The sequence below is a fragment of the Orbicella faveolata genome, unplaced genomic scaffold (genome assembly GCF_042242905.1).
Source record: "Orbicella faveolata isolate gen_17 unplaced genomic scaffold, um_ofav_v1 contig_2, whole genome shotgun sequence".
Taxonomy (NCBI): domain Eukaryota; kingdom Metazoa; phylum Cnidaria; class Anthozoa; order Scleractinia; family Merulinidae; genus Orbicella; species Orbicella faveolata.
Genome location: NW_028301547.1, coordinates 2,866,747 through 2,892,392, shown reverse-complemented (window position 1 = coordinate 2,892,392; position 25,646 = coordinate 2,866,747). Strand labels below are relative to the sequence as shown.

At 39.5% G+C, this 25,646-nt stretch overlaps 2 protein-coding genes across 4 annotated transcripts; one reads left to right on the top strand and one right to left on the bottom strand.

Moving 5' to 3' along the window:
- Positions 1–10,763: 10,763 nt before the first annotated feature.
- Positions 10,764–24,526, bottom strand: LOC110058257 (uncharacterized). Of its 2 annotated transcripts, none has more exons than XM_089289265.1 (10): positions 24,429–24,526; positions 16,655–16,964; positions 16,303–16,558; positions 15,675–15,842; positions 14,953–15,057; positions 14,176–14,267; positions 13,533–13,617; positions 13,346–13,406; positions 12,651–12,811; positions 10,764–11,988 (listed from the first exon to the last, which is right to left on the bottom strand). In XM_089289265.1, exons 1-10 carry the CDS (start codon positions 24,454–24,456, stop codon positions 11,941–11,943), a joined length of 1,314 nt encoding a protein of 437 aa, XP_089145391.1. In that variant the 5' UTR covers positions 24,457–24,526; the 3' UTR covers positions 10,764–11,940. The 2 variants fall into 2 exon arrangements, with proteins under 2 accessions (XP_089145391.1, XP_020620531.2); XM_020764872.2 differs by lacking the exon at positions 24,429–24,526 and adding an exon at positions 19,237–19,429.
- On the top strand, positions 19,452–24,563 carry LOC110058259 (uncharacterized). 2 transcript variants are annotated; one of them, XM_020764876.2, is made up of 4 exons: positions 19,452–20,126; positions 21,100–21,671; positions 22,099–22,330; positions 23,665–24,563. In XM_020764876.2, exons 2-4 carry the CDS (start codon positions 21,160–21,162, stop codon positions 23,872–23,874), a joined length of 954 nt encoding a protein of 317 aa, XP_020620535.1. In that variant the 5' UTR covers positions 19,452–20,126; positions 21,100–21,159; the 3' UTR covers positions 23,875–24,563. The 2 variants fall into 2 exon arrangements, with proteins under 2 accessions (XP_020620535.1, XP_020620536.1); XM_020764877.2 differs by having other exon boundaries at positions 19,452–20,135.
- Positions 24,564–25,646: the final 1,083 nt, after the last annotated feature.

The following is a 25,646-nucleotide window of genomic DNA, read 5'->3' as shown; positions in this document are numbered from 1 at the left end:
TGCCTGCCGTTCACGCACAATACAGTATTCTGATGAATAGAAAAAAGTTAGAAATCCTAATTTTCTAACGAACACTTTCTTCACACCTCATTGTTTGTTTTCTTTCTTCTGATTTAACCTTCCAGGCGCCGTAGGAAGGTTTATTTTTCAAGCAATCTCTTAACAAAAATTTAACGCTCGCCAATCCCCGTTTCGTTGTTTTCCGGGTTGATACGAAGTCATATCAGCAAATATCAAACCCTGTGACAGATGTTTCCAGAACAGATATTTCATTTGCATAACTTCTTAATAAACTTGCGTTCTCGTATAATTGAAAAATGTAAACGATGGAAAAAAAATTAACGTCGGACCAAAAAACCCCGCAGATGTGGTATCAGTGTCAAACCAGAGAATCTACTGTTTCGAAAATCCAACAGGAAGGCTTTCAATCAGTCTACTTCAAGAGAACCTAAAGGAAAAATATAATTGATCGTTAAACCGCGGACTATAAAAAAACCGCCTTCGAACAGAACTCTGATTTAATTTATTTCTTTTCGGAGTATGCCATTCATTATTGCTCAGAACAATATTGTGAAGACTTTTATGTCTTTTTCTCGTATGCAATTAAACTCAGCTCATTAATGGCAAGTCGACCTGGTTTTCCTCATTATTTTTAATATCCTGGCTTTTCAGAAATAGCCAGAAAAACCCGATTTAGCCGCTTCTTTTTACTTCTTAGACGCGCCTTAAAGCAAGCGATAAGTAAAAAAGACAGAAGTTTATACTCCTAAGATCTGTGTCGAATTGAGTCGAACTAAGCGCGAAGCCCTCAATTTTAAGAGTACATGTACTGTATCTGTACGTATTAAGCGTATTCTAGATCGAGTTTTAAAAAAAAATATTCTTTTCAGATCATTTCACTAACTCGAAATCGGAGCGTTATTTCAAGAAGCTTGAAACAGCTGCTTCCATCTAACAACAAAAAACAGTTGATTGTTTAAAACATTAAGTCAGTACTGACTGAGTTTTTAAGGGTTTCATCGACGATAATTATTGTTTTAATGAATGAAAAGTCTTTCTTCGTTTCATTTGTTAGCAAAGATGAAAGACGTGCAAGTTTTGAGCCATGCGAAATGTCTATTCGGTCCTGTAAATGCTTTCCGCGACGTTCGTGAGGTCTCCATGATTCTTGACTATTGTAATTTTTTACAGCTTACGGCTGGATCACAAATTTACGACTGAACTGAAACTTCGCCCCTCAAAAGATGCGTGCATTGTTTTAGCGCAAAAAAGAAATAATTCGGTATCTTTTTCGGACTGTTCTTCGTTTATTTTTGCCTTTTTGCTAACTATTCAGACAGTAGAGAACATTAGAAAACCTTGAGACTTTTCTCTTTGACAATGAGATGTTTGTAATGCAAGCACTCTGACACTCTTTCTTGCCAACATGTATTACGTTTTTATAGTCTAAAAAACAGGAAAAGCCTAGGTGTAATAGCGACTGCAGTTTAAAAACTTTTCTGGACATTATAAAAAGCCGAGCCGATACATGTTTCAGTCAAGTTTACGTTGTAAGATGAGCTTATTCTCTTCAAATTCATCTTCATCAACAACTTCAACAGACACCCGTGGCATCTGTTTCAAGCCAGCCGGCGGTAGCTGTCAGTAAACGAATGGTTTCTTTATCTTTAGGGCGAGATTCATTTCAAAAGCGCTAAAGAACTATGAAAAACTGAAATTATTTAACAAACAAACCCCAGTTTCAGCTGCTCGCCTTTAGAAAAAGGTGAAAACACGAAAGTGTTGCATTTCTTTGTACTCTTTCTTTTCAGCCCTTTGATTCTCAAGTTATGAACTGAAGATTTCTTTTTTGCTTTTATTCTTTATGTGCGTAGTTTCTGAAGAAGAAAAAGCCCAATGACCGTGTCTCAACTAAACAACAAAACCAGACTATTGGAGTGTTTCTATTAGCGGTTTTGCTCAACAGAATTGTGATTAGAAGTACACCCTTCTCGGAATTGGAATACGGTATTGGTCGAGCACTTTTAATTATTTCCACACAAATAGCGGTCATATTAGTCAAAACATTATTATGCTTGCCACTCGTCGGCATGTTTAATTTCTGTCATTCAAGTCACGTAAATAATAGCGGCTTCAAACTCGTTCATCACAGGCTTACCCTCTCTGACATCAAGCCGATCTCAAAGAAAACTCGATTTTAAAAACTGTCTGCTTGTTGTTTTTTCCAGTTAAAGTTATTAATTTACACCTAGTGCACCTTGCGTTTTGCATATAGTAAATGATATAGCTGAACTTTTTTCACTCTGCATGTTACATAACGATTTTCCCGGCTCTAAATAACTCTGTAGTAAAAATATATCTTCCAAGGCTGTAGATATTTTTGATGGGACTTGCTTCTTTTTCATAATATTGTTTGTACAATCAATGAGCCGTATTCAAATTCTTGATGAGGGAGATTGTTTATCAAATATCACTCAGGGATATTTTCCGCCTCTTAGATGAGGTTCTGTCAAATTAGGCGACAAAATGATAAGAGGTCATTTTAATTCGCGATTATTACGCGAAGGATATTGCAATATTTTTTCAGAACGAATTAAGTTAGGGGTCATTACTTGCGAATGATCAGGTGATGAAAGCGGTCATCAGAATCACCTCAGTCTAGTTTTCGCTCAAAGTAATTCTGCTGGTTTCTGCTTAGCTACTGGCTATCAGATTAATTAAACGGCTAAAGAAATAAAAGAATTTAGAGTAAACGTACCGCATATGCTATGCAAATAGCCCGTGGGGGTCGATTAATGGTCTCCGAAAAAAACTAAACACGAAGATTGGATATTAAAAGTGAAAACACCTGTTATGTGCGAAGATATAAGTAATATGATATGCCATGCAATACTATATCACTAGTTATTGAAACCGCTCATTCATCAAACATATGATATCTACCATGACACGAGGCCGTGGAAAGTCGATTTTAACTTAGGTTCATTGGTGAAAAACACGGGAAAACAGAGAAACAACAAATGATGTTCTGGTATTCCAACGAAAATCTTCCCAAAATGTCGGAAAGATTTTCCTCGTTGCAAACCGGGAATACTGCGAGATTGCGAGTACAACTATCGAAGTATTGAACGCCTTCGATGCTCGAGATATTCACAGGGCTCCGGTATGATATATCGTTGGTAAAAGTAAGTCATATTTATATTCGAAACATGGTATTCGGCCGTACTGAATTTTGTTTGTTTCGTGCAAGCAGTTTCCAAGTTCTTTTCTATCGCGACAACGCCCAGAAATACTTAGTTCAATGCCAACTGTTGGCCGTGTTTTTTCCTTTTTGGTTATTTCTAATTTAGATTTTAAAAATATATTGCCATTATATATTTCCTTTTTGAGTGTTTCTGTCGAGTTTAGGTCGCGAAGGCCCCAGCTCGTATATTGTATTAGTTAAACAAACAAACATAGTATGTCGAGTCGATACGATGCGATTCGAGCTTGACCGTTATACTCAGAAGTCATAAGAAGTCGTTAACTGTAGTAAAAGTTATTCGACTGGCAAAACTATTCTTGCTCTGAACTGATTTTTCTTCTAAAGTGTTTTGTAGAATTTCTTTGCCGACAACGACTCGCACATGTAATGAAAGGCAACAGGGATAATTTGGCATTTTGTGTAAACACTCGATATTTGTGTAAGACAAGGTTTTGGAGAATTAATACTCTGAGTTTCTTCATCTTAGCTTGACGTTGAACCTATTTCAGTAGTCACTGTCTATACTTCATCAGGGATTAAATAGCATGGTGACGCTGTCACACTTCTTAAGAAGATCATTGTGATCTTTTGTGTTTGGTTGAGTCGGTAACAATTGGCAAGTTTTACTTTATTTTTCGTGTCTGTCTTCGCCAAATATTCCAAACTGAGTGACACATAGTCAACTTGATTTGTTCAACTATATTCTTAAATGTATTTGTAAACTTCTGACCGGTTTTTTGGCATAGCTACAATCATGGTCAAACGTCTTGACACAATTTGCACTTTTGGCGCTTTTTTGCGCACACGCCAAACCCGAATACAATTAGACCTGCCTAGCATCTCTCCGCACCCCACATACAATGTTGAAAACTAGTACCTGCAATTTCTCCTGATTTTCAACATTGTATTAAGTGGGGGGAGGGGGGGAGGGACCAGCAACGTGTTTTTAAGAGGATAGCAGTGCTTTTTTCAAACTTCTCTGGTAAAACTCAGTTAATTCATTACATTACATAAGTGTCCCAAGGCCTTTGGTCCACGATTGTAGGTTGCCACGATTGCTGATGAACGGTCGGTCGTAAATACTTAACTTCTCTAAGACACCTTGGCTTTGGTAGTCGGTTACGGGGAAGGAATCACCCAAACTAGCAATTTTGATCAACTAAATGACGTGAAATGTTCATACTACTATTATGTTAACATCATAAGTCAAAATGGACCACTGAGTTAAAGAGCATGCTTATTTTTTTAATTGACACTCAAACTGAATTCTAGAAAAATACTTACAATAATGAATACTAACGTGGTATAACATAGGCGACTTCCCTTAGATTTCGCAGACTAACTCATTTCTTCTCAGTGTTGTTGTTGTTTTTGTTTGCACCAAGTCACAGAGTTTTGAACATTTCTTCGTGAACCCTCTCATTTCTGTTTTGGCTTTCTACTGTCATCATCATGATCTTGGTTTTAGGCTTGTAACTTTCTCTAGCACTGAGTACTTAGGTTAGCCATATCCGGCTCTATCCTCTTAGTTAGCATGTCAGTCAGTCAGTCAGTCAGTCAGTCAGTCAGTCTGTCTGTCTGATGGTGGGTCGGTCGGTCGGTCAGTCAGTCAGTCAGTCAGTTAGTAAGCCAGTAAGTCAGTCAATCAGTCAGTCAGTCAGTCACTCAGTTAATAAGCCAGTCAGTCCAGGCAAGCAGTCAATCGGTCTGTTAGTCGGTCGGTTGTCGGTCTGTCGGTCGGTCGATCGGTCGGTCGGTCGATCAGTCAATCAGTCAGTCAGTTAATACGCCAGTAGTGAGCCAGTGAATGATGATTGACCGCTTGAACGATAGACTGACGATCGCGAGTGAGTGAGTGAGTGACTTACTGACTAACTGAGTATATTGTATATCTTTATATGTTAATTATCTGACTGACTGGTTGACTAACTGACTGACTGGCTGACTGGCCTACTTACTGACTGGCCGACTGGCCGACTAACTGACTAGGCGACTGGTCGACCAACTGAATGACTGACGGACTGACTGACCGACTGGCCGACTTACAGACTGACTGACTGGCTGATTGGCCGACTAACTCACTCACTGTCTAACTGATCGAGTGAGTGATTTCCTCAGCTAAATGATTGTCTAGCTAAATGGCTGGGTTGTCTGATAACTTACTAACAGGCCGCCTGATTACTTTACTGTTCTCCTTGCCATTTCAGAGTATTTTAGACAAGTCTTCTAAGTAAATGTCGATTCCAGTCTGTGTGCTCAACTTTCCCTGGTTAAAAATTCCTTTATGTGAATTTTTAGCCCGCGGAAGTTGGGTAAACAGGCAGTTACATCAAGCGGACGGGGCTTTGATGGGTTCAATTTAAATACTACAGAAAGTATTCATAGTGGGACTATTCTTCGTTAAACTCAAGAGAAAATGGCCTGGTTACGGCTTTTGACAGGTTTGCTGAAGTATTGGTCATGTTCGCTGAAGTATTGAATGCAGGCTCAGATAACGTAGTGCTGCGGATTTCCTTATATCAGATCTTTACCGTCTTTTGAATGTTTTGTCAGGTTTATTCCACTGGTGAGCGCAACATTACCAAAAATTATGCAGGCCAGTCATTGGTAGACGGCTTGTTATAGGCTACTTTTATTGTATAGTATTTATAGAAAAAACTCAATGAAGATCGATTAAAAAAGCATGTCTGTACAGTTCCTGAGTTTATTAAAGATTCTATATAGCTCACATAAAGAAGCCGCTTTTGGTGCTTGCGTGGTGGTCGAATCTAAATTCCTAACGCTGGCTTTCAACCCTTTTCCTTATCCTATCCTGCAGTGATATTAATTTAATGCGCAGAAAGCATCATGGGAGATTCGTTAAAGGCTGGTGTCTAATTTGAATCGAAAAATCAGATGTACGGCCGGCAAATGACCCCGACCCGAAAATGATCCCGGCCCGCAAATGATCCCCGGACCGCGAATGATCCCCAACCATGGCCATTTACGACTCCGTCGCTTTATATTATGTCGGAGTCAGAAGTAGAAACGGGAAAAAGCAACCATTATCAATGCCAGCAATTTCGGCTTGCGATTCCGACGATGTAGTTTTCACTATTAGTCATAAGCGACGGAGTGGTAAATGGAATATTGGTATTCTACTTCCGACTCCGTCGATTTGATTTCCACTTGATCGCACAGCTCTGCATCGATCTGCACTTCTGATTTCTACGACTTCGACTCCGTCGCAACAACGGTGGCAGTAGATATGGCGCATAAATCAGTTCTGGCTTCTCTTAAATATCTACCGAAACCGATTACAATACCTGGAAACTGACTAGGAAACTTTCCGGTTGTTCCAGTCTCCAGACTCAAATAATTCATTTCTCCTGTCGTTCTATTTATAGATATTTTTATAAAATTGTAAATGTACGAGTGACTGAAGATGTTATTGTTCGGTAACTGCCCTCGAAATCGCCAGGTGGACCTCTGTTTGGCACTTCAGCAAGGATGTGTGGGGGATGTGGAATTTCATCTGCACTGCCTCATCAGATACATGTGACTTGACTTTCCTTCAATGTTTATTTGATGTCTATGTACAAGGTTACCATGTATAACAATACACTCACAAAACAGGTAGATCCAATACAATCTTACAACACATCATTACACATCATTATTAGTTGGGTATATGGCGAGAAACATTCAGAAATCCGAGAACGAAGTGCGCGCCCGTCAGATGTTCTTTTTGTTCCCCACCCACGCTCCGCCCCTAAAAAAGAAATTAAAAAAAAAATATGCATCGCCAGTTACGTAATATTCTATAAGCATGGTATAAAGATAATATACAGTATATGCCTTGTTTACCGACCTGTTTTTCGCCCATTGACACAAAATTTCCTAACTGTACATGCAAATAAAGATTGCGTGAGTTCAGTGCGTTAATTCCACTTAAATTGTGAGAGTTTCGTGAGTAACTTCTGGCCTTCCTGACTGCAAGTTCCGTTAGATTCCCTCTCCGCTTCTAGGTTCTTTTGTAATTGTCTCTGTAGCTGAATGCTATGTTCTTTCGTTTCATATTTCAGTTTGTCGATCTCAGTTTGCAGTTTTTCATTCTCGTGCAAAAGCTGAGAGATACTCGTCGTGATTTGAAGAAGTCCGGAGCAACGCAAAACAGTTGCTGTTCTCCTGAATCTGTCCGTGGATGCCTCGAGTCCAGAACCGTGTTTCTTCTTGTGTGATTTTGCGTGACGATGTTTGCGGTGGCGACGAGGAATTTCACGGGTTATTTTAGATTCATTCCCTCCCAGTTTTACCTCAGAACTCTTCACCGGCGATGAACTCCTCGATGATTCATCTGAAGAGGAAGGCTTGTGAACGCAGCCGTTCGTGGCAAAATTGCCAGACTTCAGCAACCATTCACTAGTTTTCGATGTACCGTCGGGAGTGCTAGCTTTGAGAACTTCGCAATCGCACATCTTGCCTCAAATAATCAGTTATCTTCGATCGAATGCACTTTAAAGTCTCGCTAAAAACGAGAAATAAACAAACAGTGCCTGAGCAGAACATACACCGTTACATAATGCGATCGCGGCTTGGACTAGCCTCTTTCACCTGTTTCACGTGTACGGTACGCGTGAGTGTTTTCGACTCGAAACTCACGTGCGGCAAAAACGTGACCCGCAGTAACTCCTCCCCATGCTCATCTCGGGCGGGCAGTTTCGAGGAAAGGCAGAAGTGGTTGGCGCGTAAAATCTCCAAAAGATTTTGAGATTACTGCAAGGCTGATTTCTTCAAAGTGTTTTCTCACGTTATTTCGGCTGATATTTTCATTTAAAAATGTGGTTACACGACCTTTCGGGTTAAATAAAAAAACAAAATAAATTGCATAATAAGCCGCAGATTTAAAGATATCTTTTGGTCATGGTGAGATTGGACAAAGATAGCTAGTGAGAACATGATAAAGGAGAAAGATTCCTTTAAAATATCGAGCTGTGTACAAACTGTAACGCCACATCTGCTCACTCCTAGCGGTTCAAGTCACTATATTTTAGGCCTTGCTTCTGATGTACTGACTGAAATTGATTTCAAACGTTTGAAGGAAAACTCAAAAAAATAGTTTATGCTAGAAAACACTTAAGAAGTGATCTGAAGAAACCGCAAATGAACCTCGGCGCCTCGTTTTTACTGGCTCGGTTAGCCTGTTTCAGGCTCGATTTGTGGGATAGAGCGAAAGGCGAATTAATGAGGCGAGGGATCTGCATGGGTACGAACTCGGGAGAAAGCCCTTTACAAAATAGACACTAATATTTTACTGAAAAATACACCACTCGTAAAATTTATAGGAGACATCCGGGACTCGAGTGGCCTACCGAACCATCAACCTCGTTCCCAGGCTCTCTCTTCTCTACCTCGATCAAGGGAGGCAGAGGAGAGAGAGCCTGGGAACAAGGTTGCTGAACCATGTCCTCACAGGTGAAGGTACTGATGACGTCATTTCCCGCTTTCACACGTTTGCCGTGTACAAGCAGTCAGTTTGTCTACATAGCGAAAAGAAAATTACACGGTGGCTTGAAGATAGGAATTCTATTTTCTCTTTCTCGTGTTTAAACAGTAATTTACTCACTCGCTGCGCTCGTTCGTAAAAGTATTGTCTTTATCATTCGAAAATAACTTCGCGCCGCCGTGTGATATCTGCTATATGTTTCTCGCCTGAAACAGGCTACTCTCGGTCCACAAAAACCACAATTATATTGTAAAAGGTCACGAAATTTGATCCGTGCCGCGCGTCGTTGGTCTCTGTTTCTGTTTTATTGATATATTTTGATTGTGTTAGGTATTTCGATGCTATAGTAAGGGAATAAGTATAAAAACATTATATCCCCTCCCCGAAAAAAACAGGTGTCATATTACATCCCTATCTCTCCATAACAGCCACCTCTTTATAGCGGCTACTTCCATCTGTCCCCAAAGGTGGCCGTCGTAGAGAGGTTTGACTGTATTGTAAAAAAATAAATTGACGCTGGTTTTTCATGCGCCTGACGTATTATTGACAATTGAAATACTTTGACAACGTTATGACGAAATTCATGATCAATAACAGGACAGACGCATGAAAAACTGACGTCAGTTTGTTAATTTTATCCCCGCTCTGAAGTCTGCAGTCTGCGTTTTACACTATCGTCCCCCTTTACCGACCCAGACCCCTCATTTTCTTCTGCTTGCTAATAAAGTCTGTCGATCACAGAAAGGACTTTCCACAAGTTGCTCAAGATTTCCCAAAAAGGTTGCCCTCAAAAAAAGTCCAAAATTGCTTTTTGTAACGAAAGTTGCGAACAAGTTGCTCAAAAAAAAAAAAATTGTTGCCGTCTTCCTTTATTTGGTCTGATGCAAAAATATCCAAATTAAACAACAAAAGTAAGATTTTTAGGCATTTTTTGTGCAATTTTGGGACGTGGCCAACGTTGCCCGGTAACTTTGTCCTCAATTAAAACCAGAAATGCACGAGTGAAGACTACGTATCAATATCAATATTAATATTAATTTCGTACACATTCTTCACCTGAGACACTAGAGTCAGTCGAGTGTAAATTCTCCTCCTCCATTTTAATTTAAAAAAAAAACCGCCGACCTTGCAGTCCGGCTGCATGCAGATCTGATCTTTTTGCCTTTTTATTCTCTGTAAGTTTATTGTTTTCAATGACTTTCCATGATCCACACTTCAATTTCATGACTTTCCAGGCCTGGAAATGAAACTAGCAAATTCCATGACTTTCCAGGTTTTCCATGACCCGTACGAACCCTGTCTAAAGAACTTCCTCAAGAGTAACCGACTGGAAACGTTTGAAAGTTACAACTTTTGATTCAAATGTTTTATTAAGGCAAATAGACTCACAGTCACAAAACTATTGTCTGTGTTGCTTAACCTGTTTTAGAATTTATACCTCTTAGGGTGTGTTTTTTAGAAGCTACTTTTTCATCAAAACAAGACCATCAGGCGAAAGCCCTCCACGGTGCCTCTAACATCGGTCTGAACTGAGGTACTAATTATAAGGCAGGTCTGAAACAGTCAGAAAGAGGGTCGCAAAAATCGCATATTTTGCTCTAAAATAGGGTAAGGGTCTTGGCAAGCCGCCGAACACCCCCACCAATATTTCAGGGAGTACCCGTAGGGCCCTAGTATTTGAATGGAGGAGTCCCTCCGGGCTGCTTACTAAAAAAAGGTAAAGTCTGCATGGGAGCCAAGTGGCCCATCAGGCCAGAGCTTATCCCGGTTTCTGTAGCATGAAGCGACTAGGAGTATTTCTACTCCCGCCTGGATGGGATGCTAGTCCATCGCAGGGTTACCCCCAGCATTAAGTTCGCCGGTACCCATTTATACACCTGGGTGGAGAGAGGCACTGTGAGAGTAAAGTGTCTTGCCTAAGAACACAACACAATGTCCCCGGCCAGGGCTCGAACCCGGACCGCTCGATCCGGAGATCCGGGCTGCTTACTACCCCTCTGTAAATGTACGGCGACCAAAAAGCAACGACAAACGTTGTATAAATGTGTTTATTACTACAATAACGCCTTTCAAGATATATGATAAAAGCAACTGCTCAATGAATATACTTCAGCTTCCTTAAATATTATGTACAAAATTTTACTCTGGATCACGTAATATCAATCAGCTATTGTACATACGGCTTGTGTTAGCTCTCTATGCAATCAAACAAAGCCACTAAGATTTTGTTGAATTTACAAACAGGTATATTGTGAACTTACGGCTTACACAATAATATAATTTTGAAGTTAGTCCCTAAAGTCACTAACTCTTGCTTCAGGGTTGGAGTAAAGGGTGTGCTTTGTGTCAAACTTGGGGAACATGTGGCCTAAGAGTCATCCCCCGGTACACAGCAACTTAACGTTAAGCTGCAAGTCTAACAGAGACGATTGCAAATGGAGATCAGCCAAACTGCTCTCCTTCATAAACTAAATGAAGCCATCTTGAGTTGAAAACAATACATTCAGTCTACACTAGTCTATGAACAAAGGTTTTTTTTCCCTTTATTTGAAACATGCGGTTGACGTTGGTTGACGAGTAAAGATTCGAGAAACCGATCTACAGTTAGCAAAACTACATGAAGCTTTCAACATAGCTTAAAAAATTCAGTAAAACAAAAAAAACCCTTCATAGCATCTGGCATAACAACTGACAGAAAATAATCACAACCAAAAGTGTCTACCTTTTCTCATGTAAGAACCAAGAAAGCAGCTCTGTCGCTGACCCCTCACTAAATTTTTCGACAGACTGTACCCTGAATCCTTATGAGAAATTCTGTTCAATGAATTCAAGCAATTTATCAGGCAGAAATCTTCAACATGGATGCTGCAAATTAAAAATCCCAATTCGTACAAAAAAAATCCATGTGTTGCAAGGTACATCTAAAAAATTGTTTTAAGCGAGGTGATCAAAAAAATAAATAAATAACTCAACTGCTTCTTTGACCTTACATATAGATTCCTTGGACTTCGCGACAAAAAAGTACCCGTGTCTTTGCAACAAACGATTAAAGTATTTCTTCCAAAAGACTGAGCAAGAGTTCTTAATAGACTTGTTTGTAATGCAGTAAAACTCAACAGCACCTCATTAGATATATAGATAGATAATTTTATCACTCTTAAATGGCAAAAATTCTACAGATATCATAACTTGTTTAATAGATGAACTGAGATCAAGGTTCTAAGACTTCCTCTCTGCAGACAGGACAGGTCCGATTGTTCTGAAAAATAAGTTCAACACAGTTTCATGTTGGTGACAATACTGCAGGGGGAAAAAACATCCTAACACAGATTAACGACCAATGCAAATCAGAGCACTTTTAAAGAATGGTTCACTGTTGCATGTGTGGGAACGACAGGGTCAATGAAAAGTAAGCCTTAAAAACGTTTCAATCCATAACAGGATGGAAGTTTTTTTGTTGGAATAATGTTTGGGAAGGGGGTGGGGGTGGGGTTGGGGGGTGGGTAAATAACAAGGTGCTGCTCCAGACCACCCTTGTAGGTGTAAATCAATACAGGGTCTATGAATGAAGCCAGATTGGAGTGATGATCACAAAGGAGTCAGAATCAAATGTCTCTGGGACATTTATATGTGTAGGCGTTAAAGACATTTTTAAGTAGTCTGTCTGTGTGATTGTCCAGGTGAGGGTAGCTCTGAGAAGTACTGTTGGTGGTGACTGATGTTTTAACAACCTGAGCGGAAGTCATCTTCAGAGTCAAGCGAATGGTGTTTGTCAGTCAATGGCGTTATAAGTCTGGTCCGCTGAAAGTGAAAGCCTTCAATGTCTTTACAACATGGTGATAAGTCAATGAGATGAATCCCACAAAGCATTCTATTCACATTGGCTGCAGAGTAAATAAAGTTCTGATCTGCAAATCTTACCTTCAGCCAGCGATCAATGCATTTAGCATGGAAGTCATGGTTGCATGGTAGACGTCGTAGCTTTTCGCGATTGATATAATCACTCATGCACACCACACAGTTGCCATTAGAAGAATCTCTGGAGCTTGCACTGTAGCGGAAACTTGGAATACTATCAATCACTGAAACAGCAATGGAGATAACTTAGAATTCTGCCAAAGTTTGGTTAATGGAACAAAAAGTTATCCACTCAGTACGAAAGCCTCAATATACTGAAAGATATCTCCCTATGTGTTATTAAGTCTTCCCTTGCCCAGAAGACATCTGAGATTTGACCACAAAAAAGCTATGCTGATGGCATTGCTCTGCAGAGCTATGTGTAGTGTCTCTCAACAACTAATCAGCGACACACAAGGATTTCTGTATCATAACATCATTGTCATCATCATCATCATCATCATCATCATCATCATCATCATCAACATCATCTGTCCTTTTGGTGCCACGCACCACATAAGGCCTCCACACTATTCTTCCAGCTGGTTGGGTCCTTTGTCACCCCATGAGAGTTGAGCTGAAGCCAGCTCTTTTACAGCCACACCAGCATGGAATTTTTCAGGTGGAATCTCAGATGTTTTTTGAACAGAGAAAGAATGGAGTATACACAGAAACACATCTGTTAACTTGGGATAACAAGACAGTCTGACTATGAGTACCTTCTTTACTGAGTCCACGAGCCTTGGCTAATCCTATCCTCTCACTAAGATTCCATAAAGCCTGGAAATGAGATCAAAACATCATTAATGTCGACAAAAACAACAACAACTAGACACCTACAACTATTATTTAAGTTCAAGTATTGGTGTCAAACATAAACTTAAACCTTCACAAAGCTGTTATTACCTCATAGTCTTCCCCTTCAGCTGTATGTCCAGAGTTGGAGTCTCCATAGTGATGAAGAGGAGGAGGAGGGAATGAAACCACAGACCTGTAAATCAAAGCCAAGCAGTTTAGTTAACGACACTGGACAAGAATCTGAGGCTAGAAAAAATAATGACATATTATCAATGATACTCAGCAATCAAGGTTGCCAGACATCACTTTTCAAAATTACTTGACTTTTCCCTAGTGAAGTTAAATTTTCCTCACCAAACACGAAATGTCAGATGTAGAAGCAGCTTCTCCCCTAACCTTAAAGGCATCTTTCTCACCCATTTTTTAAGACTGTTAAGTTTTCAAGAAATTTTTGTTCTTCACTGAGGAAAAACATTGTTAGATCACAGTGAACCCAGATATATCTTCCAGCCTTCAATCGTATTAAATCATCCATATCAAATTATTTCAATTTTCCCTGACTTTCCTTCAAAATGTCAATTTTCCACGACTAAAAAATTATTAAATTTCCTGACTTTTCTAACCTGTAGCAATCCTGGAAGTGCATGTTGCTCAAACACAATTTCCAAAGTTGAAACCATCATGCAACAGCATTTTGAAACTTAACAATTTTTATGACAACTTGTTTGAAAAATATATACATTGTACTCACACAAAAGGAAGGAGCAGATCTGGTAAAGCTTGACTAGCAAAAGCTGCATGGAATGGACGCCTTCGTCTCAACGGCACTGGGGGTGGCTGAGGCTAAGGGCAAGAAAATAATAATATCTAGTCAAATTAACACATCCAACTAGGATAGCAGGGATGACTTGGTGACACAAACATTTGCCTCCCACCAAAATCGTACAGGTTTGTTTCTGGCTGGTAGACAATTCAGAAGCAAATTTACCACTGACAGTAACAGTCATTTTGGTGATGGTGATCACTAAATGCAGACTGAAAAAATACAGTCAAACCTCCATTAACAGCCATCTCTCTACAATAGAAAGTTTTTCTGCTCTACCCGATGGTACATACATTAACTCTTATATTTTTAACCTCTCTACAATGGCCGCCTCTCCGCAGAGGCAGCAGCAATGGCCACTTAAGTCCATATCAAAATAACTGCTGCACAATGGCAAGTTAAATAATGACTGATGGACATTGAATATAGAATTCTATTTTTTATTGTGAAAGTGTGTTGTCACATTGTTTGTCTCTGTTTCTGTTTTATTGACACATTTTGGTTGTGTCACATATTTAAATGCTACCATAAGCAATTTTTTTAAACTGAAAATGTTGCACCACCCTGAATAAAACAGGTGTCATATTACACCCAGACCTCCCCATAATGGCCACTTCTCTATGAAGGCCACTTTCTTCTGTCCTCAAGTTGACCATTGTGGAGAGGTTCAACTGTAATAGAATTTTGTAAATCAAGAAGTCTTACCATGGTGGGTGGTATGGCATGTAGCGTGCCAACCCTGGGTGCTGCTGGTTGGGTTGAATCACCAGCACCATGAGCATGTTCCTCCATATCGCGGGTATACTCGGCCTGAAAATATGTCAATACACAAATTTCTTGATTATTTGCCTTACTTGACATGACAGAATTAGTTTGCTGCATGAGAAGCATATGTGTCCAGTTACAGCCACATGAAAAGCACTACCTTCCTAGACACCACTTTAAACAACAGTTATTTTTATTGAGTGCAATTTCTCCACAGCGAAGGGGAACCTTCCAGTAAAGTGTGAGGATCGCATCCTCCCTAGGATTGCAATTATGATAATACTCTCTTCTCTCAGTGTTTTCCCTTTAAGATAAATCTTAAAACAAAAATGCTCTCTTTCATGACAACATACTTAGTTCTTAAAACTGCTAACAGCAGAGTAAAGCAAAAGTACATGTATTGCCCCTGCATACTCCTCCTGCTAAGGTTTGTCTCTTTGCACTGGAAGAAGGGTCTTGCCCATTAAACAGTACTGCTCAAAAGTACGTTACCACCCTCTTGAGAGTCTCATCTCGTATCGAGAAATGAGACTCTCGTCTTGCAAGAGCCTTAAAAAGTTGTCAGTACAAATGCTTGAACTTCTCGCAAGATTTTAATAGCCTATTGTTATTATCAGCTACTGAAGAACAGTGAAAAAAAAGGGTGGATTGAAAAAAGTCACCTGCTGTAATCTGTGAGCAAGAGCTTCATCAGACTGAAGGTAACATCTTGTGGGTTGCCTGGATGCATTGAGGCGACGACGGAATCGCTCCATGCGATGCTGCCTATCAGATAGAAACCAACTGGGCGCATCATTAGGTGGAACTTGGTGTTGAGCAAAAGATGAAAGCTGTGGAAATAATTAACAAATCTTGATATTTACTCTTCTGCATAACTTAATTACACTGACAGTTCCTCCCAGAATTCTGAGAAAGACAGGGAAAATTCCCTTCTGTATTCTTTACATGAACAATTTGACATTTTCAATACAGGGGACAACTAAAGAGGATCAAAGAGCAAAATGTATGATAAATTTGACAGGTTTTAAATCAAACTACTACAATTCAACAGTTATTATATCGTTTCCAAGAGTATTTTGTGTATACAGATGTGATGTCTTGTTCTTTACGGGAAAACTCTGGCAAGTGTACATATATATAAATCAGTTGACATTTTACAAAATCCTGATGTAGTTTGGACATGCTCCTGAAAATAGTGATATTCAGATGCCCAAATAAGACAGTTTGGGAGCTGGGTAGTTGAAAAGAAGATTGCATTAATATTCAAATTCAAATCAACAAAATGGATACCTCTTCATCAATGACAATAGGAGAGCTATTGTCACCAGAGGGAACTGGCCTTGGTGTAAAGTCAGCAAATTCTGCCAGCAAAGCTTCACGTCTGGCTCCAGGTGGGGAAACACTGTCCCACAGATTTGTATAAGGGGTATGCCTGCCTCGGAACCGGCGTGAACGCAAACGATCATTGACAGGTGCACGGTGACCTCGGGACTCGCGAGCTTGAAGTCGCCAACGGAAATTAGATGCAAATTGTGCAAAGTCCTCACTGAAATGAAAATGGTATAAATAATCAGTAAACTGAAATATGAAACAAAAATAAAAACTTAAGAATAAAGGAACCCAAAAGCATAAACATTCTCACCATGGAGGAGCAGCTGCCGCACCTCCTTGTGCTCTTGCCGTACTGTTGTCACCCTCGTCTGGAGATGTAAGGTCAATAACAGGAATCTCAGAACGCTTAGGCATCTGATTAGCCATCATCACAGAACTATCAAGCTCACTGGTGTCACTAGATGAGGTTGATGCAGAGGGTGATATTGGACCTGGATGGTGAAATAATGAAATATCTCCGTTGGGTTCATCCAAGAGAACGGAAAAGTCTCGCGGTGAACCTGGATTTCCTCTCATGGAGGACGATGTACTTTCAGTGTCACTTTGACCCATCTTTAAACCTACCAAAATAAGTCACAAAATTATTTTCAAATTATAAACACATGGATATAATGTAGCCAAAAAAATTAGGCAGCTAGTAGAAGTTGGGGTGGTGCGACACATGCAATTCAGAGGGAAAGTGCTTTAAACATCACATTTCAAGACCCCTTGAAGTTCATCATAATACGCTGTTACACGCATCGTACTTTCAACTCACTTCTTGGTGTTTGGAATGGTCATGTCTGATTTACATTGTAAAACATACAGATCAGCCACTCAAATTGTATCTATCGGCTACCAAATTAAGAAGAACTTTTAATTTGCTGTTCTTTTATAATGGTGAGTCCAAACAAGAGTTCTCATAATTTGTATGGGAGCAGGGTGTTCACAAAGTTTTCAAGCAGCTAGCTTTATTGCTAGAGAAGTTGGCTGATTTTGGTTGTTATTTATCTTTCCTAAAGGATTGTGACAGATGGTTTTCTTTTCGCTGAAAGCCACTGCTGCGGGTAACCCTGGGAAGGACGGACTAAAAAGCAACCTGTGTTATTCAGGCTATTCTGAATGCTATTCATGTTAACTGGAGAGAAAGTCTGCACCCTCATTTGACTGAATAGTGCTCTGGTTAACCTGAACACCACTAAAGGTACCCGAATAAACCCAAGTATGCCTATTTATGGCTAGCTGTAGATACTAGCAATGGAAATACAATACATAAAACAAAAAATCTACAACCTGCCGTCAGCAGTCAACAACACCACACTGTGTTTTTGCAAAACAAGATTAAATAAAGGAATGAGAATTTAACTCTTAAAAGAATAATTATGTTAGTTACAATCAGAATTATGACAACTCTTTCTTTGCATTTATTGTTAAAAGGTTAACTGTTTCCCTCATCTGCAAAAGCTTAATCTGCAAAGAATTCTAGAGTTCTTGTTGTGTTGACATTAGTAGTCATGGAAAAAGTAAAAAGCTTTGCAAATAAGAACAATTCGTCCAAACATTTTCTTTGGCAGAAAGCTTAAGTAATGTTCTTATCTCCACTTTCACCAACTTTGACCTGTAAAGGAGCCCTGTAAATAATATGAAATAGCTTGTACATCTCAGATTTAATTTGCCCCTTGAGTTTTGTTTGTGAAGAGAAAAAATGTGGGACAGATGGAAAATGGAATAGCTGAAATATAAATTTTTGAAATACATTTTCATTTACAGGAAGAGAGCTACGGGAGTCTTGAAAAAAAAACAAAATAAAAAGGGGACCACAACAGATATCATGAGATTGGTCTTGTGCCTACAGGCTTGGAGTTTGAGATATCATTTACCTCACAACTTCGAAATGGTTTAAAGAAAAAACGTTGAAAATAGAAGGCACAGAGTTAACAGTTTTATATTTTGTACATTTTCGACCTGATTCACGTGAAAGTGTGCTTAAAAGCTTTTGTGGTCACCTGGACAGAAAGTGGCTTGAATCGAATGAGGTACGAGCTTACAGAATTGGAATAAACCCGGCTTCATTCGCTGTTACAACCTCTGGAAATAAAATCTCACTTAAAAAAAAAATTACTATTCATATGACCATGACAATAAACATTTACAGCCCTTAACGTTAAAAGAAACCGAGAACAATAAACATTCTTCCTCGCCAAGCAATATGTACTTCTCTGAAAGAATTCGGCGACATCCCTTTTGTAGACTCGACCTGCCTGCCATACACTTCAAATTAGTGAGGGCTCCGAAAACGAGTTCGAATTAGTCTTTCTACAGAAAATGTTGTGCTGTTTAAACCTTCAGGGATAACTATGTTATTCTTATTTCAATCCTTTCTCTCCTTCTTCAAGTCAAACTATGAACGTGCGTGAAGGCAAAGAAATTTATACCCTCGTGTGCCAATTCTCTTCGCAAAGATGATAACGCACAATTTCAAAAGATCAGAAAGGCTTACGTTCACTAAACTATGCTCCGCTAAATGAAATGAAGTTCAAATCAATAAAGATTTTCGCTGTCCACTCTTGCGTTCAGTAGACAAATTATAAAGCACTTGCGTCATGAAGGAAAGATCGGGGTATTACAATTTCCTCTTGTGAAAATACACGAAATTCAACACGAAACGCGTATTTCGACTTAAAATAGCTGTGGAAAGGCAATAATTCCTTGAACATAGGCCAAGCAGTCAGAAATTCAAAGCGAATACGCCCTATGCGACACTTTAGAACAAGGATTGATAAAAAGCGTATATCGCAACGGCGGACCGTTCATGCAAAGGCCAATGATAACGGCGAAAAGGGGAAAACTTACCTGAAAGTAAGGTATACTTGAAAGCTATGTGGGCTGAGGTTTTCAAGGGAATGAATCCTCCTGTGGCAACTAAAATATGCTAAATCTAATGTAGTCCGTTGAGAGCTTCGCTTCCGAAACTTTCGCAGATGAAAAACCCTTGCAAATTGAGTACAAAGTAAATCGACAACAATCGCGGTAAATTAATACATGCAGGTATTGCGCATGAGTGAAATTCCGCTGACTACTTTATGACGATGACTGCCCACGCATTTTCACGTTCAACAATGAACACCTTGAGATATCTTTTTACATGAAAACAACTTTTTTTTTCTGCATTTGATTTCAAATCAAATCAAAATTGCGCAGTGCACTTTCAAGTGACACATGCGTTTACTTTGAGCAGTTTATTTCTCCAGGATTAATTGCTTATTACAACTTTCAAGGAGCAAAGAAATTGTAAAGAATAATGGAAGTGCAGAAAGCTGTGCGCCTTAGGCAGGATGTAAGAAGAAATCAGCTGGGGTTGTGGTCTGTGTTTCATCGATTTGTTTACAGCATCTGTGACTAGAACGTTCTCTACTTCCAGGTTACCCTTTAACAACTGACGGTAACAAAAGAAAACCCTTCTTTCCGATGACCGTTTGCAAGAATATAACAAAAAAAGTCATTGAAGGGTCAATTGTTTCAAACGGAAGACAAAGCGCAAACAAACTGATTTAAATTACCGTTACTAAGGAATGAAGAACACACAAAGAGAATGTTTGTTCATAAGATATCAAACAAGACAAGACAATAAAAGTGATTATAATCACTCGTGAGGAAAGTCGTTGGCAGCTTATCGCCTCTGACCCTGCTTCCGCACTCGGCCTTCCATGCCAGCTAAAAGCTTTTATTAACACAAGGATGAGGTTAGTACGGTAAGAAAACATTACTTTTAATCCGATTTCTTAAATCGTTGTCAGTCATTTCACTTGATCACTATAAATCCGCGGTGTATTTCTATGAACTCAGAATGCTTATTAAAAAAGATCGGCGTTGAAAAAAATATTACTGTCAGTATATTTTCCCCGTATTTTAAACAAAGCAAGCAGTCGTTCTGAGGTCAGTAATTTTCGCCATTAGCTTTGATTATACCTGTTCCTTCTTTCGTGATTCACAGGTAAAATATTCAGATCTACTCAACGATAACTCGGCACGAAAAGGTCAACCACGAGCGAGGTTTCACTGATGCGTCGACAAAAACTGAGCGGAAATGAAACACGGTCGTGACAGTGGAAAAAATTGTAAATAAACAATGCATAAAATGAAAAACTTACGAAGAGAAACATTTTAACGTGGTTGAAAAGGAATCAAAGCGGAAAGGCGGTCAAAATGCTATCTGTTAGGGCAAGTATAACATCATGTAGAAACAGCTTCTGGTAGTTTATCATCTGCGCCGCAAAAAAAGGAAGATTAATGCTTGAGCAAAGTGTTAGAGTTGGGTAATGATTTTAGGGTTAATTAATATTTCAATATTGTCAGGGTTATCCTCACAATGCATGACAGATAGGTCGCGCGGACCTCTAAAAGCGGTAAACGCCATCAAAAAAAAAATAATAATATTGATTCCTCCGCCTTGCCGGCTGGCTCGAATTAAGAGATAAAAGCTTTTGTCTTCATTGCAAACGCAATCAAAGGCCAAAAGGTGGTAAAGCTAACAATCAATGCTAACATGACCAGAAAATCATGTCTGACTTATGTCTTCGTCATGTTTGAAGACCTTTCAGTAGAAAACTAGTTTGTCATGCACTGCGCGCGTCATTAATTCTAATGCGCGAAATAATTTGACGCACACAATGTCTTGTTGCCATAGTGATAACAGTGACCTTCTTTAATTTCCAGGCGAAAATGATTGAAATGTAGAATCAGTATGTTGATGAAGTGGGACTGCTTATTTTGGCGATGAATTTCCAAGGAAACAGACGACGGGAGGGCATGTTTTCTGCGCAATGTGATACTGGAAAAAATAAGGGTGTTCGTCACCCTGTTATGCCACAAAGGACAAATACAACAACAGATGCGGCGAAAAAAGCAATTGGCAGCTCGCGCTTGAAACATGTACAATTTGAGCGCTTTAAAGAGACTAGTAAAGAGTGGGCTTGCCCAACACACGACAATGGAAAAAGAAAACAAAGTTCCGCTACCCGGCTTTCACTTTCCAAATCCTGTGAAAAATCGGCGACGCTAAGGAAATTACGAGAAGTTAAAATTTATAGGTCATTTATCGAAGAAGAAGTGACTGAGGATTCAGAGAGATGTAAAACCGGTGCAGCGTTCGAAAAGACAACGCAGGGAAAAGTTTCATCGCGTAACGTAGGACAGACAACTGAAGCATGCACAGTTAACCCATCACGTGCCACGCCTCCAAATCACGCTATAAGACGTTACGCACTATACAGAGGAATGTTATGCCAGTAAGTCATCTCTCGCTAGCTTATAACAAAGAACTGATTGTCTTCAAGGTAAAGAATCTGAACCTTTCATTGCAAGCAATAACAAGGCCCGCTTCACAAAGACGCGGCGCCATACGGGCTACAGTAAAGTTCAAAATACTCAGGATGACCCGGAAGGAAATAAGGCGCTAGGGGCGCCGTTACTTTCGAGTTACCACTGAGCTTGGAGAGATTGCCTTAAACCTCGAAGGTATACGCAATTTTTAGGTGTTAGGTTTTTTAGTAAGACGATACCTTCAGTATCATTGAAAAATGCAAGTGCAAACATGGTTAATTGAGGCTGATCTTAATACGATTACTAAACTAATAATTTCCGTTTGTCGCATTTTCCCAAAAGAGACAGACATTCTGTATAAAACTATTTGTCACATTTTATTGTTGTAAACAGCTCTAGGTTTGAAGAGGATCATAACTTATGGAAAGACAAGAATAAGGGCAAAGTTTCGTGTAGAAGAGATAAAAGTGAAGAAACCATTACACGGACTGCCACAATACGAGAAGATGAAAAAGACAAAGATAAGTCAACCCGCTCACGTGCCTGTGAGACAAACACGGTGGATGATCAAACACCTGAAACAATCAATTGCAGTCCCAGGAATGATGATTTAACAGGAACACGGGTAAGAGAGAGTGTGGAACACTGAGAGAGCAGATTATTGAAATGAAGTGTTATAGAGGACGTTTTTGACAGGTTTAAAACCGAGTTTATACCAATAACAACATTTGTTACATAAATTATGCCTCTTAACATCTTCTACGTGAATTGCCACTCATCCATGTTGTAACGCTATAATTTGGCACTTTGCTTACTCGAGCGGTTTTGTCGATTCTGTTGACTTGTTTTGTTTGTTAACCCTTTGGATATCAAACTTTAGCCAAAAAATTCCGTTTTTAACCGTTTAGTCAGGTTTTTTTAGCTGCCATGACGCTAAATAAGCCTAAGTTTTGCTAAGAAAGCTTTTTTTTACTAACAGGGGAGATTTTTTCGAGGATTAGGCACAAAATTGAGCAAAATTTCAATTCCGGGCATGCGCATAGGCCAAAATTTGGACTTTTTTTTGCCATTAACCGTTCTCAATTTTGTTTGTTGCCCCCTTTCCTTTCTGTTTTTCTCGGCCCTTTTACACTGGCTACCTTTTGCGTTGAATGTTCTTTCTGGCTGCCGTGAAAAGTTGGATGTTAATTACGGGCGAAGCCTAGAAATGAACCTTGATCAACCATAGGCGTAGTGGACTATTTTACCACCGTTTTTGCACCAAAACTGATAACGTTGTTTTTCGATTTGCGACGTCGGAATGTCGTCGATATCTGAACCTGACCATTGTGCGGAAAGGCCTAGCCTAGTACTACTATCTGCTCATCAAGAATATCTGATGACATTTAAATTGATGACGTCACAGGTGGTACAAAGAGCACGACCATTAAGTGGCCGTATATGGCCACTTGGGCGTCAAAGGGTTAAATTTTCGTCCCTGAAGATGGCTCCTGCTCCTGCTCCTGATCAGAGAAAAAATCTCACATAATGGTTGCACTTTCGACTCCAGACTAAGTGGTTTGGGTTCGATCACCGACTGGGTCCCCATCCCCTAGCTACCCGTCTCGGGAAGCTCAACTGATGCAAATTTTTATGGCTGAGACAAAATGGATAACAGGTAATTTGACTATGGTTTTTTTTCTGGCATGGAGTTTTATTTCACATGATTCAGAAAAATTGGTTTGATCTGATGAAGAACCACCTCTCAAGACGTTCATGATTCGTATATTTTACGAACTGGCGATACTGTAACACTTTGAAGGAATATTTCAGCACCTTTTTTTTAACGATCTGAATAAAATAATGTCAGTTTTTTATAAACTAAGGAGACAGACTGACTGTCAGGATGCTTAATGGAAGGTAAAGTGTTTTAGTTATTAATTCAATATTAATTAACCCGTTTTATTGCTTTATATTCAGTTTCCAAAACGAATTTACATCAGGGAGATGTCAAACGGAGCAATAGTCGATGAAATCGTTGATGTTCAAAACGAGAGGGACTGGGAAGTACTGAACTACATGACACCGCTACGTCACATAACTTCAAAACCGCACGAACGTTCGGACAACCTTCGCTTCCGAGATCTGCGAGACTTTGACGTTTATTATTATCCGCATCCATGGAGATAGCTAGCTGACGATCTATGAAAACTATTCATGATTATGCCTATATATAATATTTAGCTCGCAAAAATAGAGCTAAAAAGGAACTTGAAAAGGAAAGCTGTTGAAACAATAAGGGACAATAGAGCAGAAGTTACAAGGGTCAAAGTTGGAGTATTAAGCCACTGGAAATACTTACGGCTAATATAGTGTATATTGCTTTGCAGCGGTAAGTGTGGGTTTTTCAGCGCTTGCGGCTGAATTTACATATCATTGTTTGAATCGTCAGTCTGAGCTAATCGTGGAAAACTGAATGCATAACAAGGACAATTTGGGCAATTTTCGCTCTACTCAACTCCACACATCCTTCTGAGACCGGCTTTCCAATGAGACCGAAAAGTCTCATCACGCTCGCCACGAGACAGGCTATATATATCTAGTCAAGCTTACTTATATTGTAACTTACTCCAACTTCTTTAGATCCAATTGAACGCCCTGGATATCTTTCTCCCGTTGTTAAGCTGTTGCCATAAACAAAAGATAGTCGAAGTATTATCGCTAAACTTGAAGTTAGTACTTACCCCAATACGAGCGCAATCGAGCTGCCATTCCAAACCCACGGCAATTTCCTCAGTGTGGATATATTAGTGTCCCTGATGTGGTGAAAATATAAAACAAAATGAAATAAAATACAGGTTGTCTCTAACAGGTAAAAACTGATTTCATACTTGTGTGAAAGCACCAATTGAGCAAACCCCCTTCGGAAAAGGGTTGACCGAAATGTGGGCTTAGTACCTTAAGTAAACGGTGTGTAATTTTCACCATGAAAGGTAATAAACTGGGCACTATTTTTGACGATTTCGATGAAAATAGCTCAGGCCATGGAACTGCAAAGAAGTCTGCAAAACCGACGTTCACTTAATACAGACAGTAGTTTAATAAAATTCAGTTGAATTAGATAGGGAACAAGAAACTTACCACGTCTAAACGTGATCACAAAGCTCTCCTGACTGAATTACAGATCTTACTTATAATCGATGAAGTTCTTTCCGTGAGCTCAGCGCAGAGGTTATGTCGGCTTGAACTTGGTCTTTGGTGTACTGAATTAAGTTATTCCACGCGAATAGACACTTGATATTGACGGATTCCACACGAGTGGATTAACCCCTTTGACGAACCGCAGCAAAAACGGAGTATTATCATAGCCCTGATAAAGAGCAGCATACCGAAGATTAGAACTAGAGTAAGACGTGATGTAAAGAGGTGGGGCCGGTATTTCCTCATGAATATCAAGAGCTGTAATAGGCTAAGAACAGTGTATGGAGTGAAGAATAATTTTTCTAAGTAGAAACTCATATAATATACTTTTGACTGGCAAAGGCATCTCTGCAAAGAGGGTAAAGATGCAAAGATTGCACTGGCTGTGTTTCTCCGCTTTTTAAACTGACATTTATAGCAAGGGGGAAAGCAAACAAGTCAAATACCATAAAATCCAGAAATTTTAAAGTTCTGAGCTAATTAACCGAGAAGAGCTTTAGATCATCGGAAGTGCTTGTATGGGCTTGTATTCCTAAGGAATTGTTGCGTCTGCAAAAGTTTGCGGAACACAAAGAATCAGTCGTCGTGTACGGATCAGTGGGAAATTGACAAGGCAAGCTCCACAGCCCGGCGTTTGAATTTATTTCTAAATAAACATCAAAAGTCTGTGTCCACACTCGCAACGATATAAAATGCTAAACAAGTCTACGGAAAAGGGCTAAACGACAATAAAAAGAAATAGTACTAAAAGTAAAATCTAA

Coding starts and splice junctions, on each gene's coding strand:
- LOC110058259 (XM_020764876.2), top strand. CDS start 21,160: ATGAATTTCCAAGGAAACAGACGACGGGAGGGCATGTTTTCTGCGCAA. Junction 21,672..22,098: donor TACAGAGGAATGTTATGCCA/GTAAGTCATCTC, acceptor TGTTGTAAACAG/CTCTAGGTTTGAAGAGGATC. Junction 22,331..23,664: donor ATGATTTAACAGGAACACGG/GTAAGAGAGAGT, acceptor CTTTATATTCAG/TTTCCAAAACGAATTTACAT.
- LOC110058257 (XM_089289265.1), bottom strand. CDS start 24,456: ATGGCAGCTCGATTGCGCTCGTATTGGG. Junction 16,559..16,654: donor GCGGCAGCTGCTCCTCCATG/GTGAGAATGTTT, acceptor TTTTCATTTCAG/TGAGGACTTTGCACAATTTG. Junction 15,058..15,674: donor TTGCTCACAGATTACAGCAG/GTGACTTTTTTC, acceptor ACATATTTTCAG/GCCGAGTATACCCGCGATAT.